Source organism: Myotis yumanensis, unplaced genomic scaffold, assembly GCF_028538775.1.
Source record: "Myotis yumanensis isolate MYYU_CA2020_CCGP unplaced genomic scaffold, mMyoYum1.0.hap1 SCAF_5, whole genome shotgun sequence".
Lineage (NCBI taxonomy): Eukaryota > Metazoa > Chordata > Mammalia > Chiroptera > Vespertilionidae > Myotis > Myotis yumanensis.
The window spans coordinates 58,583,606-58,601,399 of NW_027223756.1; the positions used below are offsets into that span (position 1 = coordinate 58,583,606).

Genomic DNA, 17,794 nt, shown 5'->3' on the forward strand with positions numbered 1-17,794 from the left:
AAAAAATTTGCAGTTTAAGAATTCTTGTGTCCTTTTCCCCCCAGTACACATCCCTGAGTACATTTATATGTTACTACATCAATGGTACTAAAAATGCAATTTACATTCACCAAGTATTTTTATTAAAAATCATCCTTGTGAATATAACACAAAGTTTCAAAAACTTATAATTAAAATACAGCTACAATATCACTGTACTGAGTTTGGTGTTTTTTTGGTTTTTATTCTCGTATGTTTTTGAGAGAAAGCATACTTCTATTAAGAGCTCCTTAGAGGAAGTAACCTGTAAAACTCAATAGGACTTGCCTTCATAGAGAGCTGCGAAGCCTTTTCCTACCCAATTACTGCTGCTCCGAAACTCAATCCACATTCTGCTGTCTGTAGAGGTAAGAACTTCAGGCAATTTGTCCCCACAGAATCTGCCTAAAAGAAATAAAACAATAAAGAGAGACTCCTAAATATGACTCTGTATTCTAACTGCTTTCCACAGTAAAAAAAAAAAATCTATCTATCTATCTATCTATCTATCTATCTATCTATCTATCTCACCAACCTAATTTGGTTCCTATCTCTATCCTTAGTAACTAGAACCATAACCACACCTTAATATTTACTTATTAGTGGTAGATAAATAAACCAGTCCCTTTGTGTCTATTTATAAAATATTAGAACAAATCCTCAGATTAACCAACTGTCAGTATCTTTCATCTATAGAAGGAAGTAATAGCTAGCTCAAAACACATACTTGTAAAAAAGCATGTGGGGACATCAAGGTGGGGAATATTATTCTATGAAGAACAGAAAAAAGGTACAAATGATGCTGAGAAGTCCGTTTAAATTGTCAGTCTGGTCATTTGTAGGGGAGTAACTTGGTTAAGGCTATGCCTCAGCTCAAAGAGGAGTTCCTTGTCTAGCCAGGTTCAGTGATGACTCATCTGAGGGGCTGACACGCTGCTCCGAGGATCTCATGCTACTGCATACACTCCATCTCATCTACAACGCTACAATCTGCAGTGTTAGTAGGCAGAATGGCAAGTAGTATCAGAAAAATGGAATATAAGTTCTAACATTTTTATAACTGTGTATCCATTGGCAAGAACAATACCAAAGGATATAATAAATCCTGTCATGCCTGCTTTCTTCCCTCAGCCCTCCACAAATACTCATTACCTACTGTATGTCTGCCACTGTGCGGTAAAATTCAATGAGATAACAAAATGGTTAAATATGACAACGCACATGAAACTTTTCTACAAACAATACATTGTCATCCATTTTTGCGTGCCCCTCACAATGATGTTGTACATGGTCCTATATTTACGATGGCAGTCAACGTGAAACACATTCATAGTAACAGCGAACAGGTGAGGGACTGTCTTCCTAACTGGCGAAGCACACGGCAGGCATGTAAAAGAGTGCAATGTTTCTTCAAATGTAATGTGTCTATGAATCGCCAGGGAGTCTGTGAAATACAGTCTCTAATTCAGGAGGGATGGCGTGGACATAAATTTCTACATTTTTAACAACCTTCCAAGAGATTCTGATGTTGCCGGTCTGGTGACTACCAAAAGGGGAAAGGTTTTGGAGGAAATAGTGGGGAAAGCTTTCCACATGAAAACTTGGATCCGACCAGGGCAGTGTGGGCCCTCAGACACCACACACTGCTGATGGTGCGCTTGATGTTTTAATTTGCATTTGATTCTCCAATATGAGTTCAATGAAATGTTTTCTTTGGGACGCACATACATGCCTCACAAATTGCTTCATCTCCAGGGGTCCTCAAACTACGGCCCGTGGGCCACATGCAAATACAAGTATTGTATTTGTTCCCGTTTTGTTTTTTTACTTCAAAATAAGATATGTGCAGTGTGCATAGGAATTTGTTCATAGTTTTTTTTTAAACTATAGTCCCGCCCTCCAACCATCTGAGGGACAGTGAACTGGCCCCCTATTTAAAAAGTTTGAGGACCCCTGATCTAGGCTAAGAAACCAAATGTTCAAGACAATGTTTTCCTCAACCTCAATTTGTTCAAATCTTTATGTCTGCTCACTTTTTAAACATTTCTACAGGGCTCTCTCTTGGACTTCCTAAGGCTGCTGTCACTTTTAATATAACAGTGTCCATGCAATAGGTTTTAGGTGGTAAGAAAAAAGATCTGTATGGTACATAAATGCAACTGAGCAAAGCTACCTCTAAGAATAAAGGTAAAGTCACAATCCAAAAAATCAATAGATGCTGACATGCCAACAGCTCTCACCTTTATGTAAAGCAGGGCAACAGGAAAATGCCTCATGTAAGTTAATGGTGTGGTCTGTGGTTTCACGTTGGCAGCAGACTTCCCTGAGCATCAAATCTGAGCTATGATTTATGACACAAACTACAGATGTCTCTTCCCAGCCACAATAAACTCTCTGAGAAGGAAAACTGTGTCGTTTACAGTACTAGCTAATGTGCTTGGCATAGTAAACCAGCTACCAACTGCTGTACCTAACAGCTCACATTCTGCTGCCTGAGCAAACACACACACACACACACACACACACACACACACACACACACACTTTACCTGATTTTCTCATTAAAACTATGGTTTTAAAATTAAAACTACAGAAACACTGCGATGAGTAGTCACTGTAAGCATAATAGATGTGAACGCTACTCCAAGTCAATATTCTAAATCAGATCTGAGTACTACCTCATATTTGAAGCTGGTTTAAATCAATTTAATTATTTATCTATTTGTCGTGAGTAGTTTTTTGTGGTTTAAAAAAGAATAATAAAATTAATATGTTGGTCACATACAATTTTAACTCTAAGATGACTCTTGAAAGAATCAATACTCTTTAGGCAGGACAGACTATACGCATGGCCACGGAGAAGTTAATTGATCTCTTACCAAGGAGAGCCGATTTCCTCCAGTACCCATCTCTTACTTCAATGTAGTCATACCAGCACAAACTGCTTTTGTATAAGTCCATCGTGGTAAAATTTAAAACGATCTGCACAACAAAGCGAAACAGCACCGAGTTAAAATGATTGTAACTGCACATGGGGATTTGATTCTTGGAGGTTAGGAGGCCAGGGCTACTGTGAAAACATGCTAATTGTTTTTTCTACATTAGTATTCTCTTATTTTTCTTTACAAATAACACACACACACACACACACACACACACACACACACACCCCACCCTGATTTTCTCATTCTCACTACGTTTAACAATATAAAAGCACAAACATTTTAGCAACTAAAGTACAGATTCTGTAAATTTGACCAACTGTGAAACAAACAGAAACCTTTATTCATATAGTTTATTTTGAATTTTCTAAGATAAACATGACTTAAACCATGAAAATTCTGATTTTGCCATAAATGTCTTCTTTTTAATAATTTATTTCAAAGGCGACCAGACATATATAATCATGTTAAAAATAACCACCATGTGCCATATTCCAAGAACATAATATTATTGTGTATGTTGAAATGTTCAAGAACAGCTCTAGAATTTGAGTTTGTCCATGTAAGTATAATCAAAGGCAGATGTCATTATGCTTCTCTAGATCCAAGAATATATATATTCAAAGACCTTTCAAGTTAGATATTACACATGATTCTTTATTCTGTACTTTGTTTTGAAATGCTGCTGCTTTTTGTGAAGATAATTCAAGAACAGCTCTTGGCAAGACAATTTCCTTATTGCTTTATAAAAAGACTTTACTTTTCAAATATGTAACTCTTTTTATTACTTCATTACATCCAAAGAAGAGTCAAACTAATGAGAAACTCACCTACCTGATGAAAAAAGTATATTTGGAAGATATTCTTTTATATTCTAAAACTCATTCTGGCGCAGCCAGCATGGCCCAGTGGTTGAGCATTGACCTATGGACCAGGAGGTCATGGTTTGATTCCTGATTTGGTCAGGGCACATGCCTGGGTTGCAGGCTCAATCCCCAGTATGGGGCACGTAGGAGGAGGCTGATCAATGATTCTCTTTCATCATTGATGTTTCTATCTCTCTCCCTCTCCCTTCCTTGATAAAATCAATAAAAATATATTTTAAAAAACACACAACTCATTCTAACTCTTTTCTGCTTAAAATAGCTAAGATAATCAAGGCATTTGATTAACCTGTTCTTTATTCCCGAAAATGAAGGCTTTGGCTATAAGCAACAAATATAAGTATTTGAAATGCCTCTAATATAAAACTATAGTTTGTAACAATACACAAATAATCTTTTTGTGATGATATAAAAATCTAGATGTAAGAGAACTCTCAAGGAATGACTAAAAAAAGAAAGAAAAAGATATATCAATCAATCCTGAATCCATATTCAAGAAATTACTACCATTGTTGTGTTAGAAAACATGTACTTCTCTCCTTTCTTGATATTTAACAGAAAGTTAAGTACTAATTAAGGCAAACCAATCCTTAGCTAGCTCACTTTTTCCAAGAATGAAGATACAGAATAACAATAAATATTTTTCATGGCACCTTATATCTCAGCATCACAATGATCACCCATAATATTGTACAGCAAAGTTGGTTATACTTGCATATGTAAATAATTATTTTACGGAGATAGAAACTAAGAATTTATCAAACTATAATGAAAGTCAATTGTACCTAATAATGGCATTAACATTTCACCATTAAATTGAATGCATTTAAATTTCTTTAAATGTACTTTCTAGATTACAATGAGATGAAATCTACTAAGGATGTAAAAATAGAGACACACTTTAAAAAATGTAATACAGTAGATGTGGCATAATTCGGTTTTAAGAAAATGATTCATTTATTTTTATCTACCTTATTCACAGCTTTTCTTTTATCTTTGCTTTTCTTCTCCTGCATCTAATTTTATCATTCCAAATACCTTCAAAAATGCTTACAAAAATGTCCAAAATAGCCAAGGATAAAGTACTTATCATTTCCTTTCTTTGTAAATAATCCTCAACAGTTGATTATCAAAATGCATTATTTCTGAACTATTTTTTTCTGAAGATCCCAAAATGTTTCTCCTCTATCTCTGAATACCAATACAACATTAAGTCATTCTTAGGATATAATTGGGAAATAATTTCTGGTTTTTTCTCAGTCAATACTACCAGTGTTAAGTTTCATTTGCATTTGTATTTCCCTTATGGCAATCACAAGGGATTCAAGTCTGTATAGAACATATAAGAATTCATTTATTACAGCAGAGTTGGCACAGCTAGAATACAGACATGAACAGTAGTAGGCCCCAAGGCTTATTCTGTGCCTTCCCTCTTGGCTTTAAAGGAGAGTTTTATACTAGTGTAAGAATAATTCAACTTCCTCCTCAACGAGGTAAAAAAGATGAGCTAAATTGGAAGTTATGTATATCATCAAACTTTATTCAGAATTGAAACAATGTGTTTGGATTGCTAACAAATAGTTAATATTTGAAGTCTGGAACACACACACACACACACATTTGGAAGGAGAATAACTCTAAACAGAAAAGTTTCCTATCTTGTTTTGAAACTTCTATTTTAAACGCCAAGCACCATAGAGAAACAAAACTGGCCTACTTTAATATAAAACACAGAGCCCTTTCAAAGCAGAAAATGTAATAAAGATAGATTTTCTAAAAATCAAATCGGAGGGCTCTGATTTAGAAGTAAAATGCTGGCCCTTTCCTAAGGTTGCTAGCAGAATCCATACATGAATTATAAACCATAAGCATTGGAAAATACTTGATTGTTTTATATTACACTATTTTATGCAAATATGTTGAATCTTTTCCCAAAGAATGGCAAAATAAAAACTACTGAGCACAATTATATAGATGTTTTATTTCTTATGATAAGTATTACCATTTATCAATGTATCCATAGTTCCCTTGGAACAGGTGATTGAGGGAGATATAAGGAACAATTTTAAGATTTCCCATTTATCAGTCAAGAGTCTTATTTGTTATTCTGTGAAGTTAAATTGATACAATTGTGGTGGAGTTTGCTTATTAAAAACTTTGCTGTCCAATGATGCAAAGAAGGTGAAGAATATTGAAGAAAGACGGATCAATAGTCTAGGGACCAGATGTTTGTAAGTCTTCAGAGGAAGATTAATCAATGAACTTTTGTCAGAATGATGAAGATGTTATTGGTTACCTAAACTAATTCCATGAGCACCATAGAAAGATCAATTAGAACATTTATACCTTATTGTGCTGAGGATGGGGAAGATGTTACAAATCTTGTCAATTATACTGATAGCATGAAGTGGTTTTTTGGAAAGAGATATTAGAATCAAAAGCAGTAAATTAAACAGATTTCTGGCCTTTATCCAGAAGCAGCTTCGGAAAGACTTATAAACTCTCTAGGGAAACTGCAGTTTTCTTCTCAGAAATAAGACTAGGATAGGAGCAGAACAGGGATCAGTAAACTAGGCCCGATGCACCAAATCCAGCCCTCAGGCAGTTTTTATAAAGAAAGTTTTGTTGGAAACATTACTTTACATAATTTCTAGGACTAAACAATAGAACTGAGTGTTTGAAACAGACTGTATAGCCTGCAAAGCTAAAAATATTTACTGTATATCCTTTCCAAAAAATGTGCCAACTCCTGGAATAATTGATCATTACATTTTTGTTCAGCTTTGAACTGTATCATGCTAAAGGGAAAAGTTTGCATCTTTTCCTACAACTAGAAGCCGTCTGTGATTGGGAGTCAGAAAGCCAGGCTTAAACTTCTAGCTTCTCAGTTTGTTAGTTTACTTAAAATTTCTGAGTTTGAATGAATATTTTCACTGTAACATGGAGGTCATCATATTAAGCTGATCTCAGCACAATTAAATCCGAAGGGCTTACTTGGATAATGTGTAGAAAACACTAATAATCCGAAGTATTGTTAAGATTCTCCTATATTATTATTATTTCCATGATACATATTCAGGCATCTATCACAATATAAATGCTACAACAGTTATGAAATAAAAACATAATCTGATTTACTTAATCTAACTATACTGGGAAACACAAAAATATAGGCTCGATTTTGTTGTTGTCAATCCTCACCAAGGATCTATTTTCCATTGATTTTTTTTAAAAAAAGGAAGAATGGAAGGGAGGGAGGGAGGAAGGGAGAGAAGGAGAGAGAGAGAGTGAGAGAGAACCATGGATGTGAGAGAACATATCAATTGGTTGCCTCCCGCAATCACTCCGACTGGGGCTGGGGACTGAGCCTGCAACTGAGGTATGTGCCCTTGACCAGAATCAAACCCTAAACTCTTCACTCTGTAGGCGGACACTCTACCCACTGAGCTTAATCAGCTACTAGGGCAATATAGGCTCAACTTTAAATTTTCTCAGGAAAATCAACATGTCAAAGGAAAGGATTTTTTACTTTAAAATGTAAAGGATGGACAAGGAAGCTTGTGGCCTTGGTTCAAGGCCCTGCCTTACAACAGACTAGTTGTCTGACTCAGATAGATCTCTAATTCCATCAGGGATTAACTATATGACAGGTGAGAAACAGGAGTTAAATTATACTATGAAAATAATTTTTCTGCTTAAACATATGTGATATCTGGATTTTAAAATTTTGATTTATCATCACCAATTACTCACAGGGTCTTTTAAAAATGTAATAGATTTTATTATTTCTGAAGCCATATATATACATTACATAATTTAGTAGAGGTTTCATTCAGTGATTATATACTTTGCTGCAAACAGTTTGCAAGTATCCCATTTGGTACAAATTAATTTTGTGTTATATTTTGTTATATTTAGTATGTATGTTTTATTATTACTGACACTATTACAGATAACCCCCATTTCCTCCACCTTTGCCCACCGCCACCCAGCCTCTGCCCCCCTCTCTCCTGACCTTCACCACACTGTTGTCTGTATCCATGGGCTATGTATGTATGTTCTACCTCCCTTTCCTTAATTCCCACTCCAACTTTATATCCAATCAGTTGCAACTTCTCTAGATGATACTCTGCGATGCTGCTAAAAATGTCCCCCTCCTTCCTTTTTCAGTCAGTGCTCTCCATGTTTCTCTGAATTAACTGCACTAACTCCAAGATCTGAGCTCTCTTATCTCTGCAAATCCATGATAAGTGGTATCTTGCTTTCGTCAACTATTTTTCAGAGCTCGCCTAGGATATCACTAGAGCTTGTCCTTGATATATGTGCATAAGATTCCTGATAGCAAAGATTTCTTTCACACACCAGAAGACACATTTTAATGGAATCAACAATTTATCTATACAGCAATTGCTAGATTTAAGCTGTGCCTTTGCCAATATAAACATTATATTATAAATTGACCCCATATGTGTAAACTGTTAGATGAGTGGTTAACAAGACATTTTTTTTTTCAAAATTAAAGCAGTCAAATGATAGCTTTTAAATGGGTTACATAGGAAAAGAAAAAAAAATGCTAACTGTATTCAATATGTAAGAAGTCTATCCTTGTTAAAAGATCAATCAGTTCTGAGGGATGGAAGAATCGATATTGCATGCTTTTATCAGCTCAACACAGCTACATTCTCAGCTGCACATCCTGGACTGTTACCAGCATGTCCTGTGCAACATCAAAAACAGCCTCAGATTGGACAGAACTCTGTCTTTACCTTGGCAGGCTTACTCCTACAAAGACACACACATGCACTGACAATCTCTCTCTTTTTTTTTTAGTGTGGTAAAATATACATAATATAACATTTACCATTTTAACCATTTCAAGTGTACAGTTCTGTAGCATTAAGCACATTCACACTGTTGTACAACAATACTTTTATTTTTTAAATGATATATTCCCACCCTAGCTGCTATTGTACAGTGTTGGCTCAAGCACCAAAGGGTTGTGGGTTCAATTCCCAGTCAAGGGCACACACCTGGGTTCGATTCCCAGCCCTGGTCAGGGTGCGTGCAGGTGGCAACCAATCAATGTGTCTCTCTCATATTGATTTTTTTCTCTCTCCCTCCTTCCCTGCTTCCCTTCCATTCTCTCTAAAAATCAATGGGAAAAATATCTTCTAGTGAGGATTAACTAACAAATAAACAAATAAAAAATAAATGAATAAATTATGTTTTTCCTGCATAAAAATAATATATGCTTATCATAGAAAATAAAAGAAGAAATGAGCCCTAGCTGGTTTGGCTCAGTGGATAGAGCGTCGGCCTGCGGACTGAAGGGTCCTGAGTTCGATTCTGGTCAAGGGCACATGCCTGATTGTGGGCTTGATCCCTAGTAGGGGATGTGCAGGAGGCAGCCAAACCGTGATTTCCTCTCATCATTGATGTTTCTATCTCTCTCTCCCTTCCACTCTGAAATCAATAAAAATATTTCGTTTAAAAAAAGAAAAAGAAATGAAACCTATATATAAGTCCAACAAAGATAAATAAGCATTGTTTTGTTATATATTCTTCCATAATTTTATCTCTAACATATGTACTTTAAAAATTAGATATTTTCATGCTTCTGACTTTTAACCTACTGATTAAATTTTCCAATATAATGAAAAATTGTCCTCTAGTTCCAGGAAACACACAATCTTATAAAAAAAGAGAATGTTTGTAACAAGGGTGCTGTGATGTTTCTAGATAATAACTCATGTGATCATCTTCAGGAAGATAAATTTAATGACATTCTGTATCATGTCTTATTCCTTTTTAATGAGCATGATTTGATAAAGAAATTATCAATAGTTCTTTTACTTTTACATTGGCCATTCTGTATATTTTGGTAAAATAGAATGTTTAATCTTTTAAAACCCATTATAATTTTTTCGAACTATTTAGTCTTTTATTTGATTAAACAAGAATAAAAAATAAAGCAAATTAGATTTGAAAGATAAACCTCTGCACTTATATGAGAGTAAAAGAGAACTCTCGATATTATAAACTACCTTCTCCCCTGGGGTCACAGAAACTCTCCAGATGCAGTGTGTGTAAGAAGGGTAGCCGTTGGGAAATCCTGGAGAGGAAAGGTTGCCGTTGGACTCTTGTAGGGTTTCTCCACATGCTGAAATAAAAATAAAATACATATATTTGATTTTTTAAAAAGATAACATCTATTATTTCCTAAAAAGTATAAGATCATTTTTAATTTCAATGAAAGGTATGGGCATCATAATTAAAACCTTGAGTCTTTTAGTGTTAGACAAGAGTATGTATTTGTATTTTATAAAAGACTTTCCCTTTCTAAATAATTTATTTTTATGTCTCTCATAAGAATTTCACTATACCTAATGGGATCACTAGGGTTAACCGAATCACGAGATTTGGAGATAAATAACTGGCCTGTATAAAGCCCTTCCTCATGGAAACCTCTGCCATCCCTTCTCAAGGAGCCAGTAGCCAACTTGTAAATGATCCATATTTTGATTCAGGTCAGTCGCTACCTTGTTGATGTGGCTCTGAGACCACATGAAACATTCCATCAACATATTCAATGTAAATTGAGGCTAAGTTCAGTTTACATTGAATTATTCCATGGGAAAGTTGAAAAAAATCTTAACTAGTAAGTAATCCATAAAAGTGGTACCAAAATGTAATCACAATGAAAGTTTTTTTCAAAATAAGCCCCCCAAAACTGAAAGATAAAAAATATCATGGACGCCCTGGCCAGTTTGGCTCAGTGGAGAGCGTCGGCCTGCGAACCGAGGGGTCCCGGGTTCGATTCCAGTCGGGGGGCACATGCATGGGTTGCGGGCTCGGTCTAATGTGCAGGAGTCAGCCAATCAATGATTCTCTCTCATCATGGATGTTTCTATCTCTCCCTTCCTCTCTGAAATCAGTGAAAATATATTTTAAAAAATCATGGAAGACTCAAATTTTCCAACAGGATGTAGATGTTTATTTACTCTCTCTTTTCTGTTGATCATAAGTACAAATTGCTGGAAAAGCAATTACATTTTTCTCTTACTAAGCCTGTCTAATTTCTTGGAAGTAATTACTAGTCATCTGAAATAGCAAATTATCAGCTCCACAGCCTTCGGATCTGTATGATTGATATCTCTAGGGCCATTTCAACAAAGGCAAAAAGCAGAGTGTAATTAGCTTATTGGTGCAGCCAAGGTCAGAGTCATTCTATAACGGGTTTTCCTGTTGTTTTGTAAGACACGGTATGAGCTACATGAACCTAGGATGCTTTAAGTATCCTTAATCCAAAAATAATTTCTCTGCTGCAGCCAGTCATCTTTAAACTTTTACTCAACAACAATGTGAAAGAACAGTTTCTTCCCTCTGACGGAGACTGAAATAAAAACTGAGATATTTCCATATGAGAGACCAATAGCTACCAGCAGCTCATCATATCCTCAATAGGTTGCCAATGGTTTTGCATATCTTAACTTAAATGTAAAAAAAAAAAAGATGATGACTTTGAAAACACAAAATAGAGCTGTAAAAAGAGTCTGATACGCCGAAACCGGTTTGGCTCAGTGGATAGAGCGTCGGCCTGCAGACTGAAAGGTCCCAGGTTCGATTCCAGTCAAGGGCATGTACCTGGGTTGCGGGCACATCCCCAGTAGGAGATGTGCAAGAGGCAGCTGATCGATGTTTCTCTCTCATCGATGTTTCTAACTCTCTATCTCTCTCCCTTCCTCTCTGTAAAAAAAAATCAATAAAATATATTTAAAAAAAAAAGTCTGATACAATATAAATATTTATTTGGAAACACAGATATGTTTGCACAGCAAAATAAATTTAAAGTAAAAGTAAGCAATATTTATTCTGATAAAAGCAACTTTAGAACAAAACAAAAATGCTCATTGGTCAAAAACACACAATTCAGGACTTTTCATGAATCAAGAAGGGCACTTGATAAATATAATGTTATAAGAACCCTTAAAAAGTTTAAATGTGTTAAGATTTATGGATGCAAACAATGTGCTTCTCACTAAAGTCAGTTTAGATGCTAGTCATATTGGAGTTGAGTGTGTTTCAATGAAAAGAGCTAGAATTCACAACAATTTAAAAATAAATTCTGTAATGATTGAAAACTCCACTAAACTACATAGAATGCTGGTACTGTATTTCCTAAAGTAGAATTAAAACAAAGAAATATAGTTAATCCACAAATATAACAATAATATGATAAAAATGAAAGATTCTAAAAATAAAAAAATAAATATAACATATAATTCAAAAATTTAATAAATATTTAGCACCTGCTTATAAATGCAAGAAGTACAAACAATAGTCAAGTTGTGGTAATATTTTTCCATTTTCCTAGTACATGTGGTTGTCCCAGGCTACCTAATTCCTACTAACAGAAGATTTTCATCCATTTTCCCAGCCATTTGTGGATTAATGCTCAGATATAAAGAGCAAACTTTATTATTAAAAGAATTAAAGAAAAATTACCAAGGAAAATGTGACACTAAGATAAAGTGCATAGTCTGCCCACACACTCTACAAGGTATGTGGATGAGAAAACTGTTATGGCATTACTAATTATGTCATACAAGTAAGTCTTACAAGCTTCCACCTCAGTTTTCTCTTCTCTAAAGCGACTATCTTATTGATATGTACTTCATAAAGTAGCTTTGTAAGGGTCAACTATTATGACGCCCTAAGGTATGACGTCTACTTACATACCTTTTTCACAGAAAGGAAGACTGTGGCCTTAATTGTTAGAATGTGTTTTTGAATTACAAATGCAGTCATATCCAGTAAAAAAGAAAAAAAAAAAAAAAAAAAAAAAAAAAAAGGCTTAAAAAATATGCAAAGAAAATTATCACTTTCCTAATTGAAATTACTCTAAAACAAAACAAAATTCAGAAGTTAAGCTTCTATCTCTCTAGGCAGATGACATGATCTTATATGTATAAAACCATAAAGATGCCACACATTCACAAAAAAACTGTTAGAATTAATAAATTCTGCAAAATAGGACAGAAAATCAACATACAAAAATCAGTTACATTTCCATATACTAACAATAAGTAATCTGAAAAGGAAATAAAGAAAACTATCCCATCTATAATAGCATCAAAAAGAATAAAATGTTCAGAATACCTTAACCAATGAGAAAAAAGGATTATACACTGAAAACAACAAAACACCACAGGAAAAAAAATTAAAGAAAACAAAGCAATGTAAAGAAATTCTGTGTTCATTGATTTGAAGACAATATTGCTACAATTTCCATACCACTCAACATTACCTACAGATTCTATGCAATCTCTATCAAAATCTCAATGGCTTTTTTTGCAGAAATGAAAGAAAAAAGTCCTAAAATTCATATAGAACCACAAAATCTGAACAACTAAAACAATCTTAAGAAGAACAAATATGGAAGCTTCACACTTCTTGACTTCAAAATGTATTATAAATCTACAGTAATCAAAACAGTGTGATATTGTCATAAGATAGACATACAGACCAATGGATCAGAATAAAGAGTCAAAAATAAACCCATGCATATCCAGTAAAATGATATTCAATAAGGGTGACAAGGCTACACAGTGAGGAAAGGACAGTCTCTTCAACAAATGGTGTTGGGGGAACTAGTTATACACATACAAAAAAATGAACTTAGACTTTTATCTGTCACCATACACAAAATCAACACACAACATTTGTATTTAAAAGAAAGATATCCTTGGAAGCTTCTTTATTATAAGGTATTTTCTTTATATTCCTCATAAATTCACTGTTATTTGACACATTTAATTAAGAAAGAATTATGAAGATAATATTAGAGTTGATAGTTGGTATAAGTACTAAGTAGTTATAAACAATAAGGGCATTGGACTACAGAAAAAATAAATTAAGAGAAAATGCAATTACAGACCAGAAAAGTCACAACCTTGAATATCTATGTGTGAAGGTCAGGCATCCTTTCAAGATTAAACTCTAAGGAACAGCTCTATAGGATGCAGAAGCAATAGAACTTTGAGCATAAACTCATATGGAGTAAAAAAGTTGGAGTAAAAAGTAGCCAAATAGCTTTATGGACTCTATTCATCAGCAATTTCTAACAAAACAGCAAGACAGACTCCAAAGAAATATGCAGTTCTATAAAACCCTCTTCTCTATTAAAAGCAAGAAACAACCAAGTGTCACGTTATAAATTCTTACTTTCTTAGGTGATTCTCAGATGAGTCATCCTATTTAGACTTCAGTGTATAATTGTGGGTCTTTACAACAATTCCACTGATGCACTTGGAGTTACTGTTAAACCGACAGCATCAGTGTAGCTGAACTGTATTTTGACAATGGCAAGTGTATGTTTACTAACATCATTAGTACTCCCATTGTGAGGAAATGAAGAACCTTAAATACATAACCATAAATAGGGCTAGAACTAGTGCCTATGAGAGAGAAAGAGAGAGAGAGAAAGAGAGAGAGAGAGAGAGAGAGAGAGAGAGATATGGAAGGGGTGGGTACAGTGCGAGAGGGACAGAGAAAGAATAGAAAGAGGGAGAGTTAGAAAAAGAGAGAGAGTGTGTTGCTTGGTGAGCATGAAGGATGGATGATTACTAGAATTAATGGGATGTTCACACTGTAAGGTAAAAAAATATCCAATAGCTATATTGTACACCTGAAACTAATATAACCAATTTAAGATTGAACACCAACTACAGTGAAATAAATAAAAAAGTAAAAAATGAAAACAAAAAATCAAGCCCAAGTCATTCTCAAAGACCTTGGGAATTAAAAGTTAACATCTTTTTAAAAAATATATAAACATATCTTTTAGTTCTCCCTTATTCCTTGTATTTTATAAGCTGCAAAACAGAGACTTGCTTTTTATACTGTTTTAGAAACACAAGATATATTCCTCAGTAATAATGATGCCTATATGCTGTGGTTTTTGCCATATTAAACAAAGCAATGTACATATTACTATATTTCAAGTACGAAAATAGCCCATTTATCTATTTACATGATTAAAGTCTCAAGTAAAAATTATTCTTACTAATTATTTTCCTATTAATAACTAAAATATTCAAGAGCCATAGGTTGGAAATTAAATTAGTGTCATACATGTGATTCTTTCGATTCCCACTGACTGACTTTTCTACAATTCAGTGTTTAAATGCATCTCTAGTGTGCTCTTTAAGTATAATGTACATACATATATATTTAGAGAGACAATCTAAATGTTTTATATGGGAACTGGCCATTTATTTAGTTGATATTAATCACATAATCTTTTCCATAATTTTCTATTTTGAAATTTTAAAAACATAGTTCATCCAATACTGCCAGAAATTAGCCAAGGATCACCCATGTGTTTTATCATAGTGGTGACATCTGTTTATAAATTCATCTTCCCTGTGAAAATTTAGATTTTAACAAACAAATACTACACATGCATGTGTGTTTTACATAAATACATGGACAAAACAATTTGGAAAATCCATGTTAAGTAAAGTTAAATATGTTTCTTTGAAATAAGGTATTTTACTAGGAGAGGATTTTGAGTGTGCAGTAGGTGCATAGAATACACAGCCTTTCCAAATTGGAAGCTGACTCTTATTTTTCCTTGAACCAATAAAGCACTAGTGTTCCCTTGGAACTTTCTTATTAAGACCTTCCATTAATCTTTTTGATAACTTTATTCAGTAGAAAAAACAATCAGGACCTTCTATTAATCTTTTCCACAACTTTATCCAGTAGAAAAACAATCAGTAGCTCATTAGCAACATGGTTAGAACTAATTTTTCACAACTAATTTATCAATTCCAATAATAAAAATTTAATTTATATGCCATTAATGATGGTACTTGCAAGAAAAGATCATTCAGGACTCAAATCTGAAGTCGAACTAAAGGACATTCTTTTTATATTACCAAGGAGACCCAGAATTTGACTTTGAAATCATGCAACTATTTAATAACTATCAGACAAACATGCCTTTTACTCTTTTACTCCTTAAATTAAAAGAAATAAAACATACTATCCTTGTGCTTGAAATTTGATTTCTAGCAATTTGTTTTTAATTATATCAGTGGGTGTTCCAGAGTTCTCTCCTATTTCATTTTCTGATTACTGACTTTGAACCGAACAAGTCACTTGCCAGCATGGAAAGAGACATGTAAACAGTTGAGTAAGTGGTGGCTTATTCATCTGGCACAATCATGCTTCTGTGTTTGTATGGTGCAATACCTGGACATCTATACAGCTTTCTTGCCTGTGCAATATCTCCTTTGCTTAAACGGGTCCGCTGACCGATTGCGGGACGTATGCCATTATCATCACGAGAAGGGAGAATAGTGTCCAGAAACATCCCCCTGAAAAAAATCAGAAGCAAGCCACACATAAGTCACCCAATTAAGACACATATACTTCTTACAAATATTAGGGGTTTTTTTCAAACTCAAGTCAATCTACGGGGAAAAACATCAGTGATATGCTTTAACCCGTGTGTCAGACTTTCAAAACACTTTTATTAAAGTAGAAATAAAATGTGTGCTAAATACAGGGTGTTCCCCCTAAAAGTATACACATTTTAATAGCTGATAGCTCAGCTGATGTTTCTTTCTTTTCAGATTTAACCCACTGGAATTGACAAATTATTCAAATTGTGTATACAGTTTTTGGAACACCCTGTATGTATGCCTACCATGGAGTCAGTGATGATATTCACATTTTCCTTAGAAATATATATTACATGATTTTCAAAACCTAGAATTCTAGATAGTACCCCACTACATACACATGGCTTTTGTTTGGATCTCTCAAGCATCTCTAAGAACCCCTTGGATTACCAAGTTGTAAAACAAGTCTTCCTCATGTAGCTATATTTCTTAAAGACAACCTACAATAAATACTTTTGAAGTTACTAAAATTGTAAAAGAGAAATAAAATACACACATATATTCGTGTGTGTGTGTGTGTGTGTGTGTGCAGTTTCATTTCTTAGTTAAACTACTAATTTAATATTAGTATTCTTCTAATTAAATCTTAGATTCTTCTAATCTTAGTATTCTTCCAAGTACTACAGTACATGTTAAAGAACAAGGAAAAACAAAGAGTGTCAAATTAGTGCAAAATAGTTCAATGATATACACACATACATACACATACATATAGTATAAAATGTTTCATGTTAAAATTAATAATCAACTAACTAAGTAATGCCTTAATAATGGTAAGGTATGGCTACTGAGTTGTTTGTTCCCAAGGTTGTAATAGAAACTATTTTTCTTAATATGCATAACTAAAAATTCTGACTCCAGTGCACTAAAAATACAGCCTAATTTTGCAATAGAAACCAACTTTGTAGCTCTAAAGAAAGTTCAATGGACTGGGGGACTATTCTAAGTGGTGAGAAGAATAGAGTGTGTATTTAAGGATTTTTTTTTAAAAGAGAAACTATAAACTATAAAGGTATTTTATTTTATTTTAGGTTTAGTTTGGATATCATTAATTATGAAAGCTTTCAAAACTTCAGTGGAACAGGAAGCTCCCCATGATGCCATTTCAATAGTGATTTATTTCAGTTTACATACTTTCCAAGAATGTCACCATTTTTTTAAAACATATTTTTATTGATTTCAGAGGGGAAGGGAAAGGGAGAGATAGAAACATCAATGATGAGAGAGAATCCTTGATAGTCTGCCTCCTACATGCCCCACATTGGGGATCGAGCCCACAACTCAAGCATGTGCTCTGATCGGGAATCGAACCGTGATCTCCTGGTTCATAGGTCCATGCTCAACCACTGAGCCATGCTGGCTGTGTTGTCACCATCTTTAAATAAGAAGTAATCCTTGTTATCTGGAACTACTTTTCAATCCCCTGACTTTTCCTCCCTAAAGATAAAATCTAGGTCTCAGTTGTATTTCAGCTCCAGGC

The 17,794-nt window shown here is 34.2% G+C and overlaps 1 protein-coding gene across 1 annotated transcript in view; it reads right to left on the reverse strand.

The window, feature by feature from the left end:
- TLL1 (tolloid like 1) overlaps nucleotides 1-17,794 on the reverse strand; it is a 164,925-nt gene that overhangs the window by 49,611 nt on the left and 97,520 nt on the right. The window contains exons 8-11 of the mRNA XM_070415358.1: nucleotides 16,103-16,227; nucleotides 9,889-10,004; nucleotides 2,898-3,000; nucleotides 307-423 (exon numbers count right to left, since the gene is read on the reverse strand). Of these exons, the coding sequence (XP_070271459.1) occupies nucleotides 307-423; nucleotides 2,898-3,000; nucleotides 9,889-10,004; nucleotides 16,103-16,227 (461 nt within the window). The remainder of the gene's footprint in view (nucleotides 1-306; nucleotides 424-2,897; nucleotides 3,001-9,888; nucleotides 10,005-16,102; nucleotides 16,228-17,794) is intronic.